This window comes from Eptatretus burgeri, chromosome 12, assembly GCF_056783735.1.
Source record: "Eptatretus burgeri isolate ZD-2024b chromosome 12, Ebu_testis_v1, whole genome shotgun sequence".
Classification (NCBI taxonomy): domain Eukaryota; kingdom Metazoa; phylum Chordata; class Myxini; order Myxiniformes; family Myxinidae; genus Eptatretus; species Eptatretus burgeri.
The window spans coordinates 91,439,252-91,466,968 of record NC_140972.1 but is presented as its reverse complement, the minus strand read 5'-3'; the positions used below and the strand labels follow the sequence as shown (position 1 = coordinate 91,466,968).

Here is a 27,717-nt window from a genome sequence, read left to right as displayed (position 1 = left end):
ACCCCCCCCCTCCATCCAATTTCTCAACAATCCTCTGGAAGAAGCCTTTTCTTTCAAGCTTCTGGGTCTCACTATCCACCATGACCTTTCCTGGGAAAGTCACATTTCCAACCTCGCCTCCAAAGCCAGTCGCCGACTGGGAATCCTCCATCGTGCAAAGTCCTTCCTCGGCCCTCTTGAGCACCTGACCACTTAAAAGCTTTTGTCCATAGCCTGATGGAGTACTGCTCTCCCCTCTGGGCTGGTGCTCCTGCCTCCCACCTTTCTCGACTTCACACTGTCGAAACCAGGGCATTTAGGATCATCGGCATCTCCCGCAATGAGGCTGAGTCTTTGGACCTCTCACTCAATCACCGCAGGTTGGTCGGTGGTCTTTCTGTCTTCTACCGTCTCCTCTCCAGCCTTGCACCCCCACCCCCTGCTCTCTCTGCGATTTGTCCCCACCACATTTCCATAGGGCACTTAAGGTCTGCCAACAATCCCCTTCTGGTAAAACTACCAAAATCACGAATCACTGCTCACCTTCACTCTTTCATTCCTCTTTTTTCCCGCCTTTGGAATAAACTCCCTCACTCTATTCTTTCCCATTCTTCCCTCCAGGCCTTCAAAACAGCTGTTCACCACCACCTCTTATCATCCCCCATCCAAATCCTCGATCTTTTCTACCCCCGTTAATCCACCCAAGCCCACCTCCTTCAAATTCCCTGCTTTCCTTCCTGAAAGTCCCTGTAATGTCCATCTTCTCTTCCCCATGTTCCCCGTCCTATCCCTCTCCCTTCCACAGATCTCCTAATGTGTCTGTTCCCCAATGTTTTGTCTTTCCCACTCCCGTCCCTCTTGTCTCATGCCCCCCCCCCCCATGTGCGTTGTGTGTTAGCTCTCATATGAGTCTTGACAAGGTATGCAAAAAAAAACTCCCAATACAATTTTTGTACATTGTATGATTCAGCAACAGCCTTTAGCTTCAAAAACTCTTCCCCAGCCACTTCCTGAGACGATGAATATCATCATCAAAATGGTCAACTACGTCAAGGTAAGTACTTTGAACACTCGGCTGTTCAATAAACTGTGCTAAGATATGGACGACTCTGAACACGAAAGTCTACTGTTCTCCACACGCGTTCGCTGGCTGTCCAGAGGTAACGTTGTTCACCAAGTCTTTGAGCTCAGAGATGCGATCCAGCTTTTACTTGATATTCAAAGAAAGAAGGATTTGCTGTCTGAATGAAATCAGCCAGAATGGAATGTGAAACTACCCTAGCTAATTGATATGTTTTGACAGTTGAACGAATTGAACACCACATTACAAGGCAAGGATACGTTCGTGATTGACTTCGCCAATAAGCTCCAGGCATTTGTTGGGATCTGTTGTTGCATTCTTGTCAGGTCAGGTTCGATCTGTGACCTGCTACAGGTACCATGTAAACCTGTACTAACCTGTTCCATGGTCGGGTTGTCGGCGACTAAACCGTCTCCCCCACCAGGTTTTCTGGTGAGGAGGGTGTTTGGATATGGACACCCAGCAGGATTAAAAACAAAACCTGTCAAAGGGCGGAGGAGCTCCTTGTGAGCCAACGGCCATCCATATCTAGTGCCCAACTGTGTCTGCGGACGTCCTCCTGCAGTTGGGTTACTTCTTATTAGGAGGTTGGTGGCAGGATTTGCACTCCAGCCACCGTAAAACGCTTCATTCCGCAAAACGCAAAAACGCAAAAAAATCTGAAAACCCACTCCGTGGGAGTACCTCCTGTGCAGCTTCCCTTCGCAGGGCAGCTCACCGGATGATGGGATTGGGGCAAAGCCTTCGGGACCCCCAATCTTTGATAGGAGGGAAACCACGGGGTAACATCCCTGGGTCAGATTGCGGGAGAGTGTGTCGGAGTGGTGCTGAGGTGTCGTCCACCAGACGGCGGTCTCCTTGGGTTAACCTGAGGCGGTCCCTTCGGGTGGGTGCCTGGAATGTCCTATCCCTAAGAGAGGATGATCACCTGTCTCTGTTATCATCTGAGCTCAAGCGTTTGGACATCGGGATTGCAGCTCTCTCTGAGGTTCGGAGACCGGATTGCGGCGAGATAATGGTGGGTGGTTACACCTACTATTGGTCTGGTCGCTCTGATGGTTACCATACCCAAGGAGTTGCTGTAGCTGTGTCCAATAAGCTGACCCCAATGATAATTGAGGTAACACCGGTCAACGAGCGTATTATGAGATTAAGGATTCGTCACTCCTTAGGTGTCATTTCCCTGGTCTCTATTTATGCTCCGACTGAGGCGAGTGATCTTACCGTGAAGGATGCATTCTACGCCACACTCGAGTCTGTGGTTGATCAGAGCCCCAGACGAGATACACTTCTAGTCTTGGGGGATTTCAATGCATCGACTGGAACTGATAGGGATGGTTATGAGGTGTGTGTTGGTCCCCATGGGTCAGGAACTATGAACCAGAATAGCACTAAGTTCCTTGACTTTGCAAGAAGTCATGGACTTAGGGTGGCTGGTTCATGGTTTCAGCGCCCGCAAGCTCATCGCTGGACTTGGTATTCCAACGCTGGCGGTGTGGCAAAGGAGATTGACCATGTCCTCATTGACGGTCGTTGGAGGATGATCCAGAACTGCAGGGTCTACCGGAGTGCTCAGTTCCTCAATACTGACCACAGGCTTGTTGTAGCAACTCTAAAGCTGCACCTTAAATCCTGGAGAATGGTACCATCCCAGCCTAGGCTGGATGTTGCCAAGCTCAGGGATGAGAGAGTAGCTGAGGAGTTTGCGAACAGGCTGAGTGGACACTTGGGGGGTCTGGGTACTTTGGGGGGTCCTGAAGAGTTGTGGAGCACCTTCAAGACCACCGTCCTTGATGTTGCCGGTGGATGCCTTGGAGTTCACCGCAGGGCAAAGAAGAATTTTGTCTCTCAAGGGACACTGGATACCATTGACCAGAGTCGCAGGGCCAGGCTGAATGGCAGAGCTGAGCTGTTCAGGGAGCTGAGGCGTAAAACTGTACGTGCACTGAGGGTGGACAAGGAGGCCTATGTGCGAGGAATCTGTGAGGGGTAGAGCATCACCTGTGGACAGGTGATTCTCGTCCCGCTTACAGGGGAATTCGCGCATTACGTTCATCCAAGCCCATCCCTCGGAGCACTGCAGTTCGAGCAGAGAGTGGTAGGCTCTTGACAGAGGAGTCTGAAGTGAAGGCCCGCTGGGCCGGTTACTTTGAGCGGTTGTACCAGGCTGATCCCCCAGCTGTCGAGTTGGACGTCAAGGGTGTTACAATCCCTGTTGCTGACCCTCGAATCAACTGTGGTCCACCATCGCTTGTGGAAACACGGGCTGCGGTGAACCAGTTGAAACGGGGCAAAGCTCCAGGGATCTGTGGCATCCATGCTGAACTTCTCAAGGCTGGTGGAAATGCTGCACTCGCGTCGTTGCATGCAGTTTTGTGCTCTGCCTGGAACACAGGCATCATCCCAACTGACTGGAAGAGGGGCCTTGTTGTCCCTCTCTGGAAAGGGAAGGGTGATCGCCAAGACTGCAACAACTACCGAGGGGTGACGCTGCTCTCAGTGCCGGGCAAGGTCTTTGCTCGGATAATTCTTGATAGGGTTCGCCACCATCTGCTTGAGCACCAGCGTCCAGAGCAGTCAGGCTTTACACCAAAGAGGTCAACGATTGACCGTATCCTTGCTCTTCGTGTCCTCACTGAACGCAGACGAGAGTTTCGGCAGGGGCTGCTTGCAGCCTATGTTGATCTCTGTAAAGCGTTCGATTCAGTGAATCGGGATGTCCTCTGGAGGATTCTTGGTCTTCGTGGGGTGCCACCAAAACTGATCGATCTGATGTCTGAACTCTACTCTGGTACTGAGAGTGCTGTGAAGTGTGGTGGTACCGCCTCTGACTTATTTCCAGTTGTTACTGGAGTTCGTCAGGGATGTGTACTTGCCCCCACACTTTTCAGCACTTGTATGGACTGGATTTTTGGGAGGATGTCGGAGAGATCAAGTTGCGGTGCATCGTTTGGCAATGTCAAGATCTCGGACCTTGATTTTGCAGATGATGCAGTCATCTTTGCGGAGACTTTAGACATCCTCTTGGGGGCCCTCGAGGTGCTGAATGAGGAGTCGGAGCCGTTGGGATTACGGATTTCTTGGGTCAAAACAAAGATCCAGGCTTTCGGTGACATCTTGGATGCTGCTGTCCTGTCTGTGTCTGTTTGTGGTGAGGATGTTGAGGTCGTGGATAGATTCACTTACCTTGGCAGTGATATTCATGTCTCCGCAGGTTGTGAGCCGGAGGTCAATAGACGTCTGGGTCGGGCCTGGGGAGTCATGGATTCACTGGATCATGGGGTGTGGCGCTGCCGGTACCTGTGCGGGAGGACGAAAGTCCGAGTCTTCAGGTCCTTGGTACTTCCAGTCTTGCTCTATGGGTGCGAGACTTGGACTTTGACCAAGGATCTGAGACGGAGACTTAATTCCTTTGGTACCAGGTCTCTTCGGAGAATCCTTGGCTATCGCTGGTCGGATTTTGTGTCCAACGAGCGGTTGCTGAGAGAGACTCGGATGAGATTTGGTACCTGCATGGTCCGTGAGCGTCAGCTGCGGCTGTATGGACATGTGGCTCGTTTTCCTGACGCTGATCCTGCTCACCAGATTCTCTCAGCGAGGGAGTCTCATGAGTGGAGGAGGCCAGTGGGCCGACCACGTGCCTCATGGTTGCAGCAGGTTGACCATCATCTCAAGGAGATGGGGATGGGCCTGGCATCTGCCTGGGGGATGGCCAGACGGAGGCCCCCGGAGTACCGGCGGAAAGTGGACGCAGCGACGCGCTGTTCTGGCACATGCTCCCATACCTGACCTGACCTGATTTGTTGGGAAGCTTAAGAACTGGTGTCGTAAAATTGAGGCGGGAAACATGACAATGCTAGAGCATAAGACCGGTGTCGATGAAACATGTACTGAAAAGATGAGACACTTGATTTCTCAGCATCTGGTAGCCCTATAAATTGAATTTGACAGACATGTCCCAGATACGGATATGGACATGGCAGGCGTTGTGCGGGATCCTTTGCAATCTCCAGTAACGGGGATACCCAATGATGAAGACCAGACTCAGACTGAACTTGTAACTCCGAAAGAAGATTCGGGCACGAAGCCCGAATTCCAGACAGAATCACTGCCGGTGTTTTGGTGTGCTATGACTGAATTGTACCCCAGACTTTTCGACATTGCTCTTCATTATTTATTACCATTTGGATCCACATACAATGTGAGAGCGCATTTTCAGCACTAGTGCATATGAAAACGAAGTCAAAAAACCGACTGGGCATAGAAGATGAACTGCGATGGGCACTCAATGTGCCCAGAATTCAGAAATTGGTATCATCTGTTCAGCATCAACCTTCTCATTGAACTTTTTGAACACATTGTCGGATTTATTTGCCTGGGGATTTTATGCTCTGCAATGAATATGCACATAATATAAATATGCAATAATCTGCAATAAATATGCAATGATTTGAGAAAAAAAATCGTACTCTTGGGAGGGTCAAGGGTAAAAGGTGAATTTCGATGTCTAAAATGGGTAATGACCCGAAAACGTTTGGGAACCACTGTTTTTCATGATTGAAGGAATTCCGCTCGTGTTCTCCATGTAAGCAATGCACTGTTTCCCCCAACAGTCTGGATATCCATGTCTCAACCTCGTTGTGCTGATAAATAAAATGTTCTTGAAAATCCACCTCTGTGAGTTGCCTTGCGTTAACCAATCGCCTGCAATGACTATATGGATTAATTATATTAAAACAAAAAATAATCTCACTGATTTTATATACTTAAGCAGACACCAGTTTTTGTTCCGAGTAAATCGATTATTAGCTTTCCAACTGTACCACTTGTATTATTCTACGACAGCAGGAACTATTTAGAATCGAGCGTGACACATGGACGGATGGACGCTTCTCCCTTTAGTCATAGATGGTTCTTCAACACCACCTACGTCAATCAAGTATGGTCTTACGTAGCATGCTGGTTCTTTCGATCCCACCTAATGTGGTGACAACTGCTTCACATGAAAAATTTGCTGATCCCAAAATGTCACATTTGATTCGTAAACAACATATTCACTGCAAAATTGTTTTCATTGTCCCTCCTTTAACCAATGCCTGATAAAATGTTTCTTTGTATCCAGTGACTATGGCTATGAGCGACATGCTGATGGTACGTGTCAGCCTGCATTTTGGTATGAGCCTGGCGCAGCACCATCCTTCTGTCCTTTTGGTGAATTCTACACGAACACTTTAGGGTAAGTGATTGTGCCAATGTTCGTTTATGAAAGTAGGAAGACTGATAAATGCACAACAACAATGTGTGTTTCATGGAATGATCAGCTGTTTGGGGATGTAAACCTGTACGATCAGAGAGATGTCTGTCTGTCTCTCTGTACCTGTCTGTCTGTCTGTGTCGCCGTTTTTCTCAGAGATGGCCAAACGCATCTTCGTCAAACTCTCAGAGGTTCACCAGCCTGGGAGTGTTGTCGAGGGGAGAAAAATTCAAAATTTAGAAAAATCTTTTTGGGATTTTTTTTCAAAATCTATCCAAAGGTAATTACTAAATGATTCCTGACAACATTAATTGGTGGGTGTAGGGAAATGTTTTAGCCCCCCCCCCCGCCCACACAAAACAAATCCAGAAGCCCCCATTTCGGACGAAGTCCAATGGGGGCTAAAAATTGAAAAAAAATAAACATTTCTTCAAAATGCCAACAGGCTTGGAACAGCACCGGGCAACGCTGGGTACCCCCTGATCGTATGTTATATTTGGGAATAAGACAAAAGCTTGGACTCCTGACATGCAACAGTCTGAAACTCCCCTACCCCATATACAAAGGATGCATTGAATCTTTCTCTCTGTAATTTTATACCAAACGAACAAAGTATCCTTAATAATTGATTATTTAAGTTTTGATCACACATACAGTATTTCTTTCCAGTAATAGTGCTAAGTAAGTCATCAGGGAAAAATATGTCTTAAATGAAGCAAAAATTTATTTTCATCAACATATAATTTAACAGCCTTGAGTTAATATTTCATAAATGTTAGAACTGTACCAAATAGTGGAATTGAAACATGAAACATGTGAGAGTCAAATATATGCACACACTCAAATTTATCTTGAACCAACCCACTCCACAAACCAACACTGATCATCTCCACATAATGCACATTTCAAACCAAATTATTGTGTGTAGTAATTTATTGCTTTTCCAAAGTGAAAATGTATATATGAATATTAATACAGTGTGCGACTTGCTGTGCAAATTTCAACCATGAACCTGCCAGCCACAAGGTTCAACGGTGACGAGCAGAGACGGTCATACATTTATCACTCACTAACACACACACACACACACACACACACACACACACACACACACACACACACACACACACACACACACACACACACACACACACACACCTAAACTGGTGCAGGGGAAGTGGGTTATTCGAATTTGAAGGAACTGATTTTATACACCTTGTCTTACGACAATACAAAGGGCTGAAAGAACAAAAAAAAAACGTGATAGCTCCTGATATACTACAATTGACATTAAATTTAAATAATCGCTTTAAAACTATGATAGATTTTCAAGAAAAAGTGTGTGTGTGTGTGTGTGTGTGTGTGTGTGTGTGTGTGTGTGTGTGTGTGTGTGTGTGTGTGTGTGTGTGTGTGTGTGTGTGTGTGTGTGTGTGTGTGTGTGTGTGTGTGTGTGTGTGCGCGCGCGTGCACGCGTGCGTGCGTGCGTGTAATATGCATAATCACGTACAACACAATCTCACATATGCATGATATATATGTATATATCAAAGACTCGCCTTCATAATATGTTTTAAACCGAGACCTTATCAACCAAAAAAATTGATTGTGATATATGTTGCAATCTCTTGCGTCACATGTGCCTGGGGTATCGATATATAGCATGGTTCTTGGAAGTCAGATGAAGGCAATTTGTTCAAGTATATAATTCAATTTAAATAAAGGTTGAAAGAGGTGTAAAGGCATATAAATAAATTCTGGGTTTTACCCAGAGTCTATTACATATCAAAGGGCAGAGGAGCTGCTTGTGAGCCAACAGGCATCCATATCTAGTGCCCAACTGTGTCTACGGACGTCCTCCAGCAGTTGCGTTACTTTTTTTAGGAGGTTGGTGGCAGGATTTGCACTCCAGCCAACGTAAAACACTTCATTCTGCAAAACCCACAAACGCAAAGAAAACTGAAAACCCACTCCGTGGGAGTACCTCCTGTGAGGCTACCCTTTGCAGCACAACTCAATGGATGATAGGATTGGGGCAAAACCTACGGGACCCCCATTCCTTGTTGGTAGGAGGAAAGGCATGGGGTAAACTTCCTGGGCCAGATTGCGGTGGTTTGTGGTGGAGTGGTGCTGAGGTGTCATCCACCAGATGGCGGTCTCCTTGGGTTAACCTTTGGCAGTCCCTTCGGGTTGGTGCCTGCAATGTCCGATCCCAAGGAAAAGATGATCACCTATCAATGTTATCATCTGAGCTCAAGCATTTGATTATAGCACTCATTTGATTGTACTTTGGAGACCGGATAGTGGCGAGATCATGATGGGTGGTTACACCTGCTATTGGTCTGTTCGCTCTGATGGTTACCATGTCCAAGGAGTTACTGTAGCTGTGTTCAATAAGCTGGCTCCAATGGTAATTGAGGTAACACCGGTCAACGAGCGTATCAAGAGATTGAGGAGTCGTCACTCAGTGGGTGTCGTTTCCCTGGTCTCTGTTTATGCTCAGACTGAGGCGAGTGATCTCACCGTGAAGGATACATTCTATGCCACCCTCGAGTCTGTGGTTGATCAGTGCCCCAGACGAGATACACTTCTCGTCTTGGGGTATTTTAATGTATTGAATGGCACTGATAGGGATGGTTATGAGACATGTGTCGGTCCCCAAGGGTCTGAAACTGTGGACCAGAATAGCACTGAATTCCTTGACTTTGCAAGAAGTTGTGGACTTAGGGTGGCTGGTTCATGGTTTCAGCACCCACAGGCTCATCGCTGGACTTGGTATTCCAATGCTGGTGGTGTGTCAAAGGAGATTGAAAATGTGCTCTCTGCTGGTCACTGGAGGATGATCCAGAACTGCAGGGTCTACTGGAGTGCTCAGTTCCTCAATACCGACCACAGGCTTGTTGTAACAACTCTGAAGTTGCAGCTTAAATCCAGAAGAATGGTACTATCCCAGCCGAGGCTGGATGTTGGCAAGCTCAAGGATGAGAGGGTAGCTGAAGAGTTTGCAAATGGGCTGAATGGAGATTTGGAGGGTCTGGTTGCTTTAGGAAATCCTGAAGAGTTGTGGAGAGCTTTTCAGACCACCTTCCTTGATGTTGCCGGTGGATGTGTTGGAACTCACCGTCGGGCGAAGAAGAATTTTGTCTCACAAGGGACACTGGATACCATTGACCAGGATTGCATTGCCAGGCTGAATGGCAGAGCTGAGCTGTTCGGGGAGTTGAGGTGTAGAAGTGCACTTGTGTTGAGGGCAGACAAGGAAGCCAATGTGCGAGGAATCTGTGAGGGGATAGAGCATCACCTGTGGTCAAGTGGTTGTCGTCCTACTTGTAGAAAAATTCACACATTGTGTTCCTACAAGTCCGTTCCTCAGTGTACTGCAGTTAGAGCGGACGGTGATGGGCTCTTGACAAAGGAGTCCGAGGTGAAGGCTCGCTGGGCCGGTTACTTTGAGCGAATGTACCAAGCTGACCCACCAGCTGTTGAGTTGGATTCCAAGGGTGTTACAATCCCTGTTGCTGACCCTCGAATCAACTGTGGTCCACCTTCATTTGTGGAATCTCCTGCTGTGGTGAACCAGTTGAAATGGGGTAAAGCTCCTGGGATCTGTGGCGTCCATGCTGAACTTCTCACGGCTGGTGGAAATGCTGTACTCACATCATTGTATGCAATTCTGTGCTCTGCCTGGAACACAGGCATCATCCAAACTGACTGGAAGAGGGGCCTTGTTGTCCCTCTCTTGAAAGGAAAGGGAGATCGCCAGGACTGCAACAATGACTGAGGGGTGATGATGCTCTCAGTTCCGGGCAAGGTCTTTGCTCAAATAATTATTGATAGTGTTCGCCACCATGTGCTTGGGCACCAGCATCCAGAGCAGTCAAGCTTTACACCAGAGGTCAACGATTGACCGTATCCTTGCTCTTCGTGTCCTGACCAAATGCAGACAACAGATTTGGCAGGGGCTGCTTGTAGCCTATGTTGATCTCTGCAAAGCATTCAATTCAGTGAATCGGGATGCCCTCTGGAGGATTCTTGGTCTTCGTCGGGTTCCACGAAAACTGATCAATCTGATGTCTGAACTATTCTCTGGTACTGAGAGTGCTGTGAAGTGTGGTGATATGTGATGATTCCATCTCCGACTTATTTCCAGTTGTTACTGGAGTTTGTCAGGGGTGTGTACTGGCCCTCACATTTTTGCACTTGTATGGTCTGGATTCTGCGGAGGATGTTGGAGAGATCAAGCTGCGGTGCATCGTTTCGGAATGTCAAGATCTCTGCCCTTGATTCCACAGACGATGTGATCATCTTTGCGGAAACTCTAAATATCCTTTTGGGGGCCCTCAAGGTGCTGAATGAGAAGTCGGAACCGCTGGGATTACGGGTTTCCTGGGTGAAAACTAAGAGCCAGACTTTCAATGACATCTTGAATGCTGCTATCTTGTCTGTACCTGTTTATGGGGAAGATGTTGAGGTCACGGAGAGAATCACTTTCCTTGGCAGTGATATTCACGTCTCCGCTGGCTGTGAGCCAGAGGTCATTAGACGTCTGGGTCAGGCCTGGGAAGTCATTGATTCACTGGATCATGGGGTGTGGTGCTGTCGATATCTGTGCAGGAAAATGAAAGTCCGAGTCTTCAGGGCCGTGGTGCTTCCGGTCTTGCTCTTGGGATGTGAAACTAGGACTCCGACCACGAATCTGAGATGGAGACTGAATTCCTTTGATACCAGGTCTCTTTGAAGAATCCTTGGCTATCGCTGATCGGACTTTGTGTCGAACGAGCGGTTTATGAGCGAGACCCAAATGAGATTTGTTACCTGCATCGTCCGTGAGTATCAGCTGCGGCGGTATGGACATGTGGCTCGTTTTCTTGACGCTGATCCTGCTCACCAGATTCTCTCAGAAAGTGATCTTCATGAGTGGAGGAGGCCAATGGGCCAACCATGTGCATCGTGTTTGCAACAGGTTGATCAGCATCTCAAGGAGATTGGGATGTGCCAGGTATCTGCTTGGGGGATCGCCAGACAGAGGCCCCTGGAGTACCGGCGGAAAGTGGATGCAGCAACGCACTGCTCCGGCGCATGCTCCCATACCTGACCTGACCAATTACATCACCATATTTAACATGTTACATTAGATCTTCCTGCCTGTTGTTTGTGTCCTTTATAACATCCTTTAAAACAGTAAGTTTCCTCTTTGTAATGATTTTCAATTTTGTTTGACTGCCAAACAGGCAGACAGAGTAAATAAATAATCTCACTCCTTTCTGTGCATGTGTGATTGTGGCGAATTCAAAGCAAAGTACTGTTAAACGGCAAACTTCTCTTCCTATTCATCTTCTGATTCGTGTTCAAAATATAACATTCATTTTAAATAAGTTGGTCCTCAATCATAAACTGATCATCTTAAAGTGATAAGACAGAGAGGCTGAACGGACGGACGGACATGGACCAATTGCTTAACCTTTCAAACCCTGGTGGCTGTTTTCATCATCATCATCATCATCATCATCATCATCATCATCATCATCTGGTCGTTTCCATGCTTGCAGGTGTAAGCTGTGGTTCACCTAATGGCTGCTTTCCAGGCTGCATTATCCCGAGCTAGCCCTCTCGTTAGGCCTTTAACTCTAAGATCGTCTCTCAGCAACACATCCCATGTTTTCCTCGGACGGCCTGAAGCTCTCCTTCCATTCATATTCATATTTATACCCCTTTTCATACAACTATCCGCCCACATCCTTTCCACATGTCCAAACCATCTTAACCTACCCCTACCCATGACCTCACTAATGCTTTCAATACCTAACCTATCTCTTAATTCCACATTTGATTTCCTATCCTTCAGTGTCACATCACAAATCTACCTCACCATTCTCATTTCATTTTGTTCACACCTCCGTTCATCCTCCTTTTTGATCACCCATGTTTCGCTGCCATACAACATCATGCTTCTAACGCAAGCTACATACAGTTTTCCCTTTAATTGGAGAGAAGTCCCTTTTGATGTCAATAGGGGTAAAAACTCCATAAACCTCCTCCAGCCACTTCTAATTCTTGCATTCATTGCTGCCTCCACACCACAACCTGCACTAATTATATCACCAAGGTAACAGAATTTATTTACATATTACAGAGATATATCCCCATAAACTAACCTTTCCACTCTAACTGGAGTCACTTGTTTACCTGCGCAAACAGCACATTTGAAGTCAGGACCACCTGTAGTCTATCCCTGATGTCACTACACCTCTTGTGCACCCAGCAGTTCCACGTTTACACAATATTGAATTGCTACTTACACCTTTTCTGCAGACAGCACAGAGCTACATCCCTCTTTTTTTTCCACACTTCCTTCTCCCACACCACTAATCAGTACTTTCATTTTCCCTGTTTTCACTTTCAGTCCTCTGGCCTCTATACCCTCTTTCCATACTGTATATTTACCCATTACCTCTTGCACACTGTCAGCTATCAGCACTAGGTCATCAGCATACAGGAGTTCCCAAGGTGAGCCTCCTCTAAATTCCTGTGATATAGCCTCAAGAACCATGATGAACAAGTTTGGGCTCATGAATGAACCCTGATGAACACCCACTTCCACTTCAAATTCCTCACTCTGCACTCCATTTACTCTCACAGAGGTTTTTGAGCCATCATACATTGCCACGACTACACTAACTAACCAATCCTCCACACATAACTTTCTCATGGACCATTGCACCATTTCCTGAGGCACCCAATCAAACCATAAGCACTTCTCCTTCTCATTAGCACAAACAAGGCCTTCTCCAGATCCACAAATATAAAGTGCAGTTGTTTGTTCTTCCCCAGATATTTTTCCTATAATTGCCGAACTATAAAAAAAATGCCCCTATCATTTTACCAGCCACTATTCAAACCTCCATATACCCGAGTGACCGGCTTACCGGCAGCTATTCAAACCTCCATTTACCCAAGTGGTAGCCCAGGGTGGGGGAGCAGAAAGCCAAAGGAGCTCAGGGTTCAAAGGGTCAATCCTGCTTTTTTCTTCGTGTGGATGGGGTAAATATCTGTGGAACCAAGCCTTTCAAATGTGATCACCAGACACCATTTGTTATTCTCGCTAATATATTGGAAGCAGAGGCAAAATTGCTTTTAACGAGTGCCTTTCCAAAATAATTTTGAAAATAATGAAAAAGAGGAAAATCAATCTGATTCATGTCTGGAGGTAGCTTGACAGGATGTCATCCCTGATGGTGTAATACAGTATATTTAAACCAAAAAACACTCATTCATAAATTCCAAAGGTTTCAGAGTCAGTCAACTTTGATTTGCTTTGTACTTGGTTAGCCTATAAACTGGTATATCAGCAATTGCATGTAATATTATAATAGTGATTGAATACAAATAAAAATTCAGGATAAACTTCCACCCCAATAAAATGATTATGACTTGTGCACTAAATAGATTTTCTCAACTCAAAACCCATAAAGTGTGACCAATGTTAGCCTTCACGAAGACTATATTTTATCCATTGATGATTTTATACTTTGATTGAACTTTGCAAGTTAGCAATAAATCACTGGGAATGTTACAGATGTGAACGAGAAGGGCACTCAGTAAAGCACATACTACTGCCACCTAATGCCTGATCCACAAGAACTTATCGGGCCTAATACATTTTTGAGATATTGTGCTATCTATTGTGTATTGCCCTATCTCTCAATGATGAAGAATCACTTTCAATATTAAATAATTCTCTTATCCAGATCCAGATTAAGATCTTCACCAAATGTGAATAATTTCTTCCTTATCACACACCTACCGTGACCCCCAAGTTTTATCCAAATCCGTCAGAAACTTTTTCAGGCATCGTGCTGTATATCATTTTTAGCCCTTTCGCTCAATGGTGAAGAATCACTTAAAAATTAGAGTAGTCGGATTCGGTTCCGGATCTTCACCAAAATCTAATCAGTTCGTCCTTGTCACACACACACACACACACACACACACACACACACAACCTGCCCACCAAATTTCATCCGGATCCGTCCACAACTTTTTGAAATATCCTGCACACAGACAGACAAACAAACAGACAAACAAACAAACATGAAAGACGTCATGAAGGGCACCATGCTTGCGAAATCCGTCAAACAAATTTGAACTTAAAAATAATTTGTGGTTGAATTCAATGACGAAATATGCAAATCCTCTTAAAATTTGAAGTAAATCAGATAAAAATTGAGGATTTCAGAAATCCTACCTAAGTTGTCGACATTCGGCATACGCTGACCTCAATTTTTTTTTGGTGGTTGAATTCAGTCACCTCATTTGCAAATCGTCTTCAAATTTCAAGTCAGTCGGATGAAAATTTACATTTTTAGAAAAACTCGGTCTATGTTGTTGACCTTTGACCGATGTTGACCTTTCGACCAATTTTTTTACAAAACCTATGTTGTCGCTGGCTGTTGCAGTGATGGTGCCTACAATCTGCGAAATTTTCAGAACGATCGGCTGAGCAATTTGGGCTGTCGGCGAACGGACAAACAAACAAACGAACCAAACGATCAACAAAGTTTGCAGAATTTATTTCGCCAAGTAACAAACAAGTGTGAATACATAACCTCCGTCAACCTTCGGTTGTGGGAGGTAATAAGCTTAAAATCAGAGCTTATGTGTCAGGCTGCATATAGTATGAGGTCAAATCAAATGAAAAGTACTTTGAGAGAATGTCTCCTTTGCAAAAGCCAAAACATCATTCGTGATGTTACACATGCCGGAGAGAGAGAGACAAATCTTTCCAAAACCCACAATCTCAAAGGGGCAAATGTACAAGCTTATGTGCATAAGCATTGTTCCTGGACACATAGTTCTACCTTCGGGTGTCACAAACAATGCATGATCCTACGTGTGATGCATGATCACTGGATATGCGCACTTTTTTGGGGGATCTTGCCATTTAATGTCGAAAGCATATCGTGAGTGAATATAATGCTTTGCATTGTTTTTGATTATCAGGAAAGCTGGATTAACCAGAGCAAAATAACAGAAATGGCAACATTAACATATTAGTCAGGGTTTGACGACGCAAATTATTTTAGCAATCCTGAAGATAGAAAGCACTTTGCTGAAAAAAATGGGGAATAAGGTTTTAGTTTTGATGGAAATTGGCGAAATTATGAAAGAGCCTCACGAGCCTTGAGGAATAGCTCGCATAACTGGCAATTTTGTAAGAGCACGGCTCAGCACAGGTTCACATTAACTTGCATTTACAGCGTTTGATCAGGGCCCAGCAGGGCAGGTGAAGGTGGAAATACCTTCATGTGGTGTGTTTTCAAAAACGCTCGACAGCAAAGAGCCCATGTGCAGAATGCTTGCAGCTCCACTGATACGTTAGCTTAGGCTCTGAGTGTCTGCAAAGGAAATTCTTTGTCTCAAGGCTGTTTTTCATGACCTTGAAGGAAATGAAATGGTCCTCTCCAGATTTCTTACATCGGGGGGTTTTGAAGCTTGTCAATCAACAGTCCAACATGGCGACTAAGACGCAAATTCATTGGTGTCAATTTTTTCCCCTCCATTTTGTCTGTAAGCATTCCATAATTAGGCATATTGTTCCATAAATTAACTTTTGATAATCAAACAAAATGTCTTGATCATTTGCAATTGTTGTTCCGATCAGTATATGTCTGCTGAAGAAACTTTCACATGGACTGATTGAAGAACACAAATCTTGCATGGCAATCTTGCAATCTTGATGGGTGTCCCTCAAACAAGAGAAACAAATTTGTGTTGTGACTATCCAATTAATTGAGAAGAAGCTGGCATGGTCCAGTGATTTGACAGGCAGATGGACATTAAGACGAAATAGAGCAAAGGTCCAAATGACATGCAATTATCTCTTCAAGCATTTTGTACAAGAATAAAATCAATGATAGATAAAGGCAATTCTACCCATAAACCATTCCCCTCTGCTTAATCAGTAATATATATATATATATATATATATATATATATATATATATATATATATATATATATATATATATATATATATATATATACAAATATATGGATATATATATATATATATATTTATATACATATGGATATGTATTTATATATACATATAAATATATGTAAAAAAATATATATATATATATATATTCAAATACATATATATATATATATATTTATTTTATATATATATATATATATATATATATATATATATATATATATATATATATATATATATATATATATATATATATATATATATATATACATCGTGTTATGGATATCAGAATCTGGTCTGATGAATGCGTCTACACATCCAGGTCCTCAAACAGTTATTTCCTCAAATGCATGTTCAGATTAGCCTCATCCCCATGTCTAATGGGATTTTAAATGAGAAGCGTTGAGAAGGGTAAAGGATAGATCCCCTCTCTTATGGGAAGCTTTTGTGTTTACGACAGACACGTTCACACACATTTCTTTCATGAGCTCTGAAGCCCGCCCTCATTCTTCCTCAGCAATAATCTTTCGCAAGCTCAGACGACCGCCTTTTTTGAGAGCGTATGGGTTGTCATGGTAACTGTGCGCAAGGGGTTAGGGTGAGCTTGCGGCGAACTTGGGGCACTCGCGGAGATGGCCCGGAGATATAAAACGAACGGGAGGTACGTTCTATGAGGAAAAAAAGCAGGAGAGAGGAAAGCAGGGCGAAAGAAAACCAGGGAGGGAGAAGAGAACGAGAAGTAAGCTTGGGCAAGCGAGCGTGTGGTGCACATGTGGGTGTCTGACTAGCGCCAACAATGAGACAATTCGTCTTTCCCAGTGCTTCAGCAAGCGAGCGTGTGGTGCGTGAGTGGGTGTGAGCAGCGCCGCCAACAAGTGAGGCACGGATCGGTCACCAACAACACCAGGGTCTAAACCCGCAACAGACGATCCCGGTGCCCTCCAGACTTCGACTGGCTTTCAAGGCTGTTCGCGAGAGGGTGCACTGCAAAGCTGGGTGCTGGCGATGGACGTGGCACGCACGCACACATTTCAGGACGTTTTCACTTCACGGAAGACTTTGTGGTGAGCGAGACGATTGTTCTTCTCCCCCCCTCCCCCCCGAATGATCTGTTGGGTACCTATGTCTGTGTTTAGCTGTAAGTAAGTCAACCCCCCCCGCCCCCCGATAAGCATCTGTTCTTTGTCTCTTTCCTGGCATTTTGATTGATTTTGTTTTGAAATTAATTCATTCATTTACCTCAGAAAATAAAAGGTTCTTTCCATTAATTTATTTTATTATTAATAAATCATTTATCGATTTCCATCCTGTCCATGTTTGTCCTTTCCTTCCATTGGTCTAGCATTGTTCGAACCGAGATAGACTGGGAGGTAAATTACCACAGATTTGACCAAGAATCGTCAGCACGCACCAGCGGTTAAAACGCTCGGCCGCCCTAATTAAAATCTAATTGAGATAATATTGGTGCTTTGCCGAGGGCGCGCTCCCCGCTCAGGTAACCACGTGACCTCTAGTTAAACGGCATAATTAGACCGTGGACACTGGAACTCGTGGTTAACTTGGTGGCGTTTGTGGTTTTAAAACAACCCACCGTACCATAACTTTAATTGTGAGCGGTGGCCCCAGGTCCGGCTCTACCGATGACAACCGGGGATTAATCCCCCTGAGTGACAAGCTGGTGTCTCGGTACCCGTGGCCACAACAGCATGCATGTATGTATGTACATATATATATATATATATATATATATATATATATATATATATATATATATATATATATATATATATATATATATATATATATATATATATATATATATATTTATATAACCCTAACACTAACAGTTCGAACAATGCTAGATCAATGGAAGGGAAAGGACAAACATGGACAAGTTGGAAATCCACAAATCATTTATTCAAAATAATATGAATAAATAAAAATAACTTTATTTTCTGAGGTAAATGAATTCATTAATTTCAAAGCAAAATCAATCAAAATGCCAGGACAGAGACACACAGCAGATGCTTATCGGGGGTTGACTTACTTACAGCTAAACACAGGCAAGAGTACCCAACAGATCACTCGGGCGGGGGGGGGCGGGGGGGGGAGAGAAGAATCGTCTCGCTTACCAGAGATTAGTCATCCGTGAAGTGAAAATGTCCTGAAATATGTGCGTTCGTATTACGTCCGTTGCCAGCCTTGCCGTGCACCCTCTCGTGAACAGCCTTGAACGCCAGTTGATGTCTGGGAGGACACTGAGATCGTCTGTCGTGGGTTTAGACCCTGTTGCTGTGACACGGGCAGCTTCTCACACTTCACAAAACTGGTGACGTCCAGTGACCCCCACGGTCCGTCGGTGACCGACCCGTGCCTCACTCGCCGTCGGCGCTGCTCACACCCACACGCACACCACACGCTCGCTTGCTCAAGCACTGGGAAGCACGAATTGTCACGTTGTTGGCGCTGGTCAAATACCCACACACGCACCACACGCTCGCTTTCTTCTCCTCTTTTTCGCACTTACACCCGCTTCTTGCTCGCTTCTCTTCTTCCTCCCTGGCTTTCTTTACCATCAAAACGGATCTCCATTCGTTTTATATCTGCGGCCCGTCTAGGCGGGCGCAGTCCACCCAAAGCTCACCCCGCTCCACTTGCGCACAATTACCATGACGACCCATGCGCTCTCAAAAAAGGCGGGCGTTGACGCTGGCGAAAGAAAGTTGCTGAGGAAAAATAAGGGCGGATGTCAGAGCTCACGAAAGAAATGTGTGTAAACGTGTCTGTCGTAAAGAAAAACAACTTCCCATAAGAGAGGGGATCTATTGTTTACCCTTCTCAATGCATCACATTTAAGATCCCATTAGACATGGGGATGGGGCTAATCTGAACATGCATATAAGGAAATAACTGTCTGAGGACCTGGATGTGTGGATGCATTCATCAAACCGAATTCTGAAATCCATAATATATATATATATATATATATATATATATATATATATTAATATATATATATATATATATACATACATACACACACACACACACACACACACACACACACACACACACACACACACACACACACACACACACACACACACACACACACACACACAGGACTGATGTTGCCTTCATGGTTCGGGTGGTGGGCTTGTGATCCTAAAATCCTGAGTTCAAATCCCACTAGGCTGTTGAATTAATACCAGGTAGGGTTATCTCTGCCTGTCATCCTTCTGAAGTTGGCAAAATCAGTGCGACCTATGTCGGAGTGGTGAGCCGTCCAGGATTGTGCCCAATAGCCAAGGCGACTGCTTTGGCAGCACCAATGCTTTGCACAGAGTCGGGTCCTAAAGGGTATATATATATATATATATATATATATATATATATATATATATATATATATATATATATATATATATATATATATATATATATATATATATATATATATATATATATATATATATATATATATATATATATGCGTGGTGTTGGTGTTGTGGTTAGGGTCGTGGCTTGGGATCCAAAAGGTCCTGAATTCAATCCCTGTTGGCTGCTTGAATTAATACACACCAGGAGTTTGACTCAGCCTGTCATCCTTCCAAGGTCGGCGAAATGAGTACCAGTATACTGGGCCCGGTGTATGCCCCGGTTCGAATAGGTGTACCATATCCCTGTGTCGTAAGAGGCGACCAGGGTTGCGTCAGGAAGGGCATCCGGCGTAAAAACTAAGCCAAATCACAATGCGGATCACACGAATGATCCGCTGTGGCGACCCCTAACGGGAGCAGCCGAAAGAAGAAGAATATATGTGTGTGTGTGTGTGTGTGTGTGTGTGTGTGTGTGTGTGTGTGTGTGTGTGTGTGTGTGTGTGTGTGTGTGTGTGTGTGTGTGTGTGTGTGTGTGTGTGTGTGTGTGTGTGTGTGTGTGTGTGTGTGTGTGTGTGTGTGTGTGTGTGTGTGTGTGTTTATCATCACCTCAGCAGTTCTTCCATGAGACTCAATTTCAAAAGAAAAAAACACACCAAGAATGACACTCGGTAGAGCGCACACCAAAGTAAGATTGCACAGTTTACGTTTTGTATCCCACTGATGTGGCAGACCTGAATGCGGATCTTCACCAAAATCTAATCATTTTGGCAACATCACCCACCTAAACTGTCCACGAAGTTTCGTCCAAATCCATCCACAATGTTTTGAAATATTGTGCTGTGTATTGTTTTTGGCCCTGTCTCTCAATGGAGAAGAATCACTTGCAAAATTAAAAAATATATATTATCCTGATCATGATTGTCAACAAAATTGAATCAATTCATCCTTGTCACATGCCAAACGTGTCCACAAAGTTTCATCCATATCCATCCATAATTATTTGAGATATCCTGCTCACAGACAAACAAACAAACAGACAGACAGACAGACAGACAGACAGACAGACAGACAGACAGACAGGAGTGAAAACAATCAATGTCCACCTTTGGTGGTGAGGGTATTTTTAACATTATCAACTTGGCACAATCAGTTTGGTTTATATTTAACATAAACTCATCTTAACATTCTCAAACATATAGACTGATGGAGTACATGTCAGAAGAGGAAGAAAATTGTTCAGGGTACAATGGAGTACTAGTTTTCGTGAAAGCAAGAGTCTGTTTTGGCGGAAAATAGAAAAATGGATTTTATCAACGAAAAGTTGATAAGGCCATGTTTACCACCATGGGAATTGAGGTAAAGCTCACGCTTTGATCATTTTGGTTTGCTCCGACAACCTTTAGTTAATAAAATGCAAAATTGATTTTCCTTTTTTTTTTTAAATTAATTTTTATAAAAATTTATTTTTAAATTTTTTTTTACTTTGGAGAATAAATAATGCCAAATAAAACTTTGTTCCCCCCCCCTGCCCCCCAAAGTTGTACCACTTCACCATAACTTCGAAATGCGAGAAGACAGTCATTTGGTTATAAAAAGGTCATCACTTAATAATAGGAAGGGGAAAAAAGAAGAGACTTAAAAAGGTAAATACACAATCTATTATTACCCCAAGAACAGATATAACTGCCATCATGTGGGAGAGATAACTGCCATCATGTGGGTGAGATAACTGCCATCATGTGGGTGAGATAACTGCCATCATGAGGGTGAGATAACTGCCATCATGAGGGTGAGATAACTGCCATCATGTGGGTGAGATAACTGCCATCATGTGGGTGAGATAACTGCCATCATGTGGGTGAGATAACTGCCATCATGTGGGTGAGATAACTGCCATCATGAGGGTGAGATAACTGCCATCATGAGGGTGAGATAACTGCCATCATGTGGGTGAGATAACTGCCATCATGTGGGTGAGATAACTGCCATCATGTGGGTGAGATAACTGCCATCATGTGGGTGAGATAACTGCCATCATGTGGGTGAGATAACTGCCATCATGTGGGTGAGATAACTGCCACCATGAGGGTGAGATAACTGCCATCATGTGGGTGAGATAACTGCCATCATGTGGGTGAGATAACTGCCATCATGTGGGTGAGATAACTGCCATCATGTGGGTGAGATAACTGCCATCATGTGGGTGAGATAACTGCCATCATGTGGGAGAGATAACTGCCATCATGTGGGTGAGATAACTGCCATCATGAGGGTGAGATAACTGCCATCATGTGGGTGAGATAACTGCCATCATGTGGGTGAGATAACTGCCATCATGTGGGAGAGATAACTGCCATCATGTGGGTGAGATAACTGCCATCATGTGGGTGAGATAACTGCCATCATGAGGGTGAGATAACTGCCATCATGAGGGTGAGATAACTGCCATCATGTGGGTGAGATAACTGCCATCATGAGGGTGAGATAACTGCCATCATGTGGGTGAGATAACTGCCATCATGTGGGTGAGATAACTGCCATCATGTGGGTGAGATAACTGCCATCATGTGGGTGAGATAACTGCCATCATGAGGGTGAGATAACTGCCATCATGAGGGTGAGATAACTGCCATCATGTGGGTGAGATAACTGCCATCATGTGGGTGAGATAACTGCCATCATGTGGGTGAGATAACTGCCATCATGTGGGTGAGATAACTGCCATCATGTGGGTGAGATAACTGCCATCATGTGGGTGAGATAACTGCCACCATGAGGGTGAGATAACTGCCATCATGTGGGTGAGATAACTGCCATCATGTGGGTGAGATAACTGCCATCATGTGGGTGAGATAACTGCCATCATGTGGGTGAGATAACTGCCATCATGTGGGTGAGATAACTGCCATCATGTGGGAGAGATAACTGCCATCATGTGGGTGAGATAACTGCCATCATGAGGGTGAGATAACTGCCATCATGTGGGTGAGATAACTGCCATCATGTGGGTGAGATAACTGCCATCATGTGGGAGAGATAACTGCCATCATGTGGGTGAGATAACTGCCATCATGTGGGTGAGATAACTGCCATCATGAGGGTGAGATAACTGCCATCATGAGGGTGAGATAACTGCCATCATGTGGGTGAGATAACTGCCATCATGAGGGTGAGATAACTGCCATCATGTGGGTGAGATAACTGCCATCATGTGGGTGAGATAACTGCCATCATGAGGTGTTCACACTTTACTGATTTGGAGCATATACTGTTCAACAATGTCGGGGAATAACGAGGTTCCCCGCGTTCCATGTACGTGAACAGTATATTATAATATCCTCGTGATCCTAACTCCTGTTAACACGACTGTGTGAGAATGTAGTCTGCATTACTTTCACGTTTTTTTTTTTGTTTTTTTTTTCAAACACGAACCTTCTTTTTGTGCCGTGTAGTTTGATGCAGGGTGACGGTGTTTTGGATGGAATTGAATTGGAGCGGTGTATTGTGGTGGTAATTATGTGTGTAAGGATAAGTACGTGGGCGGTGAGAGTGGTTTGACTCGATGTTTCCACACACCCAAACTTCTCTGCCTCTTGAAAAAAATTTCAGCCTGAACCGATATAAGTTCCCTTTTCTCGTTCCCTTTTCACACGTGCATTGTGATTCATCATTGTGTGCTGCAGCAGCACCCTTTGTTATTCATTTATGTTTTTTATACGCCCGATATATATATATATATATATATATATATATATATATATATATATATATATATATATATATATATATATATATATATATATATATATATATATATATATCGGGGCGTACTATGTGATACCGGCCATACGTCCGTCTGTCCGTCCGTCCATCCGCTCCTGTCCGCACTCTAACTCCCAAAGTCTTCAACTTTCACGTTTCATATTTGGTACATAGGTACAGACTGTGGAGACGGTGTGTCGCGACATAAGTTCGTCATCTAAAGTGGTTGCCATGGCAACCAGGATGCTGTTTTCCATGTCGTAGCACAATTCTGTATATACCTTCTTGTTCTTCATAAATTGACGTGTTTGAATATATAATTGTGTGTGTGTGCATGCGTGCGCATGTGTGTGTGTGTCACAGAGACATTTTCGGGCGTATATTGTGCTCACTTGTTTAATATACAATGTCAAGGCTCGTATGGGAGCAAACACAAAGAACATATAACAAGGGGAGCAGGAGAGGGAAACACAAAACAGTGGGGAACAGAGGCATTCGAAGATCTATGGAAGGGAGAGGGATGGGGTGGGGTACACAAGGTTAACAAGATGGACACTACAGAGACTTTCAAGAAAGGAAAGCAGGGAATTTGAACAAGGTGGGTTTGGGGTGGATTTGTGGGGGTAAAAAAGATCATGCTTTTGGATGGGGGACGAAAAGAGATAGTGGTGAACAGCTGTTTTGAAGACCTGGAGGGAAGAGTGGGATTGAAGAGAGTGTGAGAGTTTGTTCCAATGGTGGGAACATAGAGGAATGAAAGAATGAAGGTGAGCAGTGATTCTTAATTTTGGTAGTTTTTCCAAAAGGGGGTTGCTGGCAGACCTTGAGCTCCCTGCGGAAATATGGGGAGGGGGTGGGGGCAGATAGCAGAAAGAGCAGGGGGGGGTAATGCCGGAGAAGAGATCGTAGAAGACAGAAAGACGACCGACCTGCCTGTGTTGAGAGAGTGAGAGATCCAAAGACTCAACCTCATCGCAGGAGATACAAATGAATCTCAATGCCTTGGTTTCCACAGCGTGAAGCCAATAAACGTGAGAGGTGGGAACACCAACCCAGTGAGGAGAGCAGTACTCCATCAGGCTGTGGATGAAAGCCTTTATACAAGGTAAGGAGTTCAGGTGTGCCATGGAAGGACTTTGCACGATGGAGGATGCCCAGTCGGTGACTGCCTTTGGAGGCCAGCTTGGAAATGTGCTTTTCCCAGGAAAGATCATGGCAGATAATGAGGCCTAATAATTTGAATGAAAGGACTTCTTCAAGAGGATTGTTGAAAAAGTAGATTAGGAGGGGGGCGGGGGGTGGTTCCAAACAGCCCTTTTGGAGAGACATAGCGAGAGTGTGAGATTTGTTGGGGTTGAAAATACATGTTCCAAGTGTTGAATCAGCTTGTGATTTTATCCAGATCTGCAGAGTCAAGAGACTGCTGCTTGCCAAACTGAGGGATGACAGATGGTACGGCAGAGGGTGGATTCATCAGTAAAGAGATAAAGAGGACTTTTCAGAGAGTCGTAGAGATCATTGATGAAAACCAGAAAAAGCACAGGGTCTAGAATACTGTATTGAGGAACTCCAGCCTGGACAGGAAGAGGGGATGAGAGAATTCCATTAAGGGTCACACGTTGACTGCAACAGGAAAGGAAGTCTGCGAGGCGTAATTGGAGATTGCCTTGGATACCATCGGAATAGCGTTTGGTGAGCGGGCTGGGGTGCCAAACTGTATAGAAAACACGCGATATGTCTTGGGAGATGGCTCTATTCTCATGTCTGGCATTGAGGACCTCCATCCATTGTTGGGAAAGCAGAAGCAGCATATCCAGGGTAGAGTGACCTGGTCTGAAACCAAATTGATGATGGGATATCAAGTCATTGGAGAAGAGGAAGGATTTAATATCTGAAGTGATGATGGATTCCAGAACCTTGCTGATGATTGTAAGAAGGATTATTGATCTGTAGTTGCAGGGATCTGTTTTTGCACCTTTTTTTATGCAGGGCAGTGATGTTTGCAGATTTCCAAGCAGATGGCAGATGACCTTGAGCAAATGAGAGGGTGACGAGAACAGAGAGAGGGTAAGCAAGAGCACCAGAGAAGGTTTTTAGGACACGTGGGCTGATGCCGTCTGGACCGGTTGCAGAATCAGAGTTGAGGTTTAACAGCAAGCTCTCCACCTTGTCAGGAGAAAAGGACACAGAGTCCAGGGACAGCTTGGTGTGACTGGGTGAGGTGGGTACAGAAAGCGATCGGTTTGCAACAAGATTTAAAAGCAAACATGGAGTTTCGGTATTCAGCCTTTTCATGTGCAGTGTCAGCTGTGCGGCCATTTGATGTAAGGGAGGGGATGGAGGGGAACCATACACCATAAACAGACTTAACTAGGTGCCACCAGGATTTGGAGGTGGGAGACAGGTTTTGAGAGTTCAGGCTTGTGATTAGAAAGATGTTGTTTTCTGGCTCTCCTGAGGGTAGACACACCCCTGTTCCGAGCTTTGTGGAATGAACTGAGATTGCCTTCAGTGGGATTTGCCTTCCATGAGGCGAAAGCAAGTTGTTTCACGACAACAGCCTCACCACAAGAGTGCAAGAGTGTCGATCACAGTCTCCACTGAGATGCACCTACTGCAATGCACTACCACAAGTGCTAATGCAATCAGATGACTTTCTCCCATACTTGAGCCAAGGCGGGGGCTCGAGCCCCCTCACCACCTCCCCCCCCCCCCAGTTTTGCCAATGGCTATGTGTCTGTATTTGAGTTTCCATCACATGGAAGACATCCTCCAATTGTCCGTTCGCCTATCAATGACGAAAACCAGCAAACTGTGACCTTTAAGAAAGGTCCTAAAGAACATGCTGTTGTCAGAAACAGACACAACATTGACAGCATATTTTTAAATACAATTGTAACCACACGGAAGTTGAAAAATACAGATATTGTGAATTTCCTAATCGTTTATGTTGGGATTCACCGCAGAGAAAACGGTTTCCTCCCAAAATTAGAATATAGCGACGCAAGATTGTGCTCTACAACTGCTGCCCAGGGTGTGTGTCAATGCCGATGATTACTGCTTCACCATACCTCACCATTCGTCTTTTTGAGATCCGAAATACCTACCTGATAATACAAGGTTCCCACCTATAAAGAAACAGAAGTTGTTCTTGGCCGACTTGACCATGCGGAAACACGCAGAATGAGAGCAGTGTCTTTGTGGAAGTAAGTCATGCAACACGCCTGTCACCGGGTTTGTCGGCTCTTTGCCAACACTTTAGGGTATTGTTTCCATTTGCAAATCCTGTTAATCCGTCGAATAACATTCAAACAACGTATGAATGAAAACATTTGTTTGAAGAAATCGTGATGTAATCGCTGCCTTACAACTGAACAAATGGATAACGAGAAAGCATCTGAAAATGCAAGGCCCATCCGCTTTGCGTTCAGACTTTTTCTTCTTCCTCCGTTTGCTGAACGGTACCTTTCACCTTTTGACCAAATTATTAATTTGTCTTCTCCACACTCTCATAATAAAGCTTTGTTGAAAAATTGATGACAAATGCTCAAATGTTAAAAAAAAAAAATGGTATGGCTCGGACAGACACACATCCAGAAGTGATTGCAAATCCCATCTCCCGCCCAGCGGGGAACAGGCTAATGAAGATCTCCTTTCATTACAACCTTGGTTAGAGAGTATAAATCGTTTGAAGAGTTTCCTGGTAATGCCTCTTCCAAGTTATATATCAGTAGGCCATGAGAAAAGCTAAACTTGTCTGAAATGAACTTGTACTCATTAGTGAGCAACGGTCCGTTTTTGATGTGCTTAAGGCTACAGCTGATTATCCTGAATGCAGCAAAAGATTGTTCATGATCAATTACCAAGGTGGTTGTGGAAAAAAAAAAACTTTTCTCTTTGCTACTGTTCTACCTGCAATTAGAGCCGAGGGCTATGTCACTTTAGCAGTTGCTTCTATGGGACTTGTAGCAGAAAACGTGGAAGGACGAAAGCCGTCACACATCACATACTACAATATCCTGACACCACGAAGAAGGCTGATACATCTGTGTGCAGAATCAAAACACAGACAACTTCAGCAGATCTCATTAGACGTGCAAAAGTCTGATTGGGAAGAAATTATAGAGCAAGTAACCCTCTGCATATTGAATGTGTTGATAGATCCATCCAGAACATGTGGCAGAGCACACTTCCCTTTTGGTGACTGTGTTTTCTCTGGAGGAGACAACCTGCCAAATCCTTCATTTTGTGAGGCAGCCATCTGATG

General features: G+C 44.4%; 1 protein-coding gene across 4 annotated transcripts in view; it reads left to right on the top strand.

Annotated features, from left to right (window-relative positions):
- Nucleotides 1-27,717, top strand: part of LOC147016127 (VPS10 domain-containing receptor SorCS3-like) — a 999,683-nt gene that overhangs the window by 749,642 nt on the left and 222,324 nt on the right. For all 4 annotated transcript variants that reach the window (XR_015050022.1, XM_085848866.1, XM_085848865.1 and 1 more), the window contains one exon: nucleotides 6,183-6,296. Coding sequence is in view for 3 of the 4 variants with exons in the window: in XM_085848866.1 (XP_085704992.1) it covers nucleotides 6,183-6,296 (114 nt within the window). In the remaining variant the exon portion in view is untranslated. The remainder of the gene's footprint in view (nucleotides 1-6,182; nucleotides 6,297-27,717) is intronic.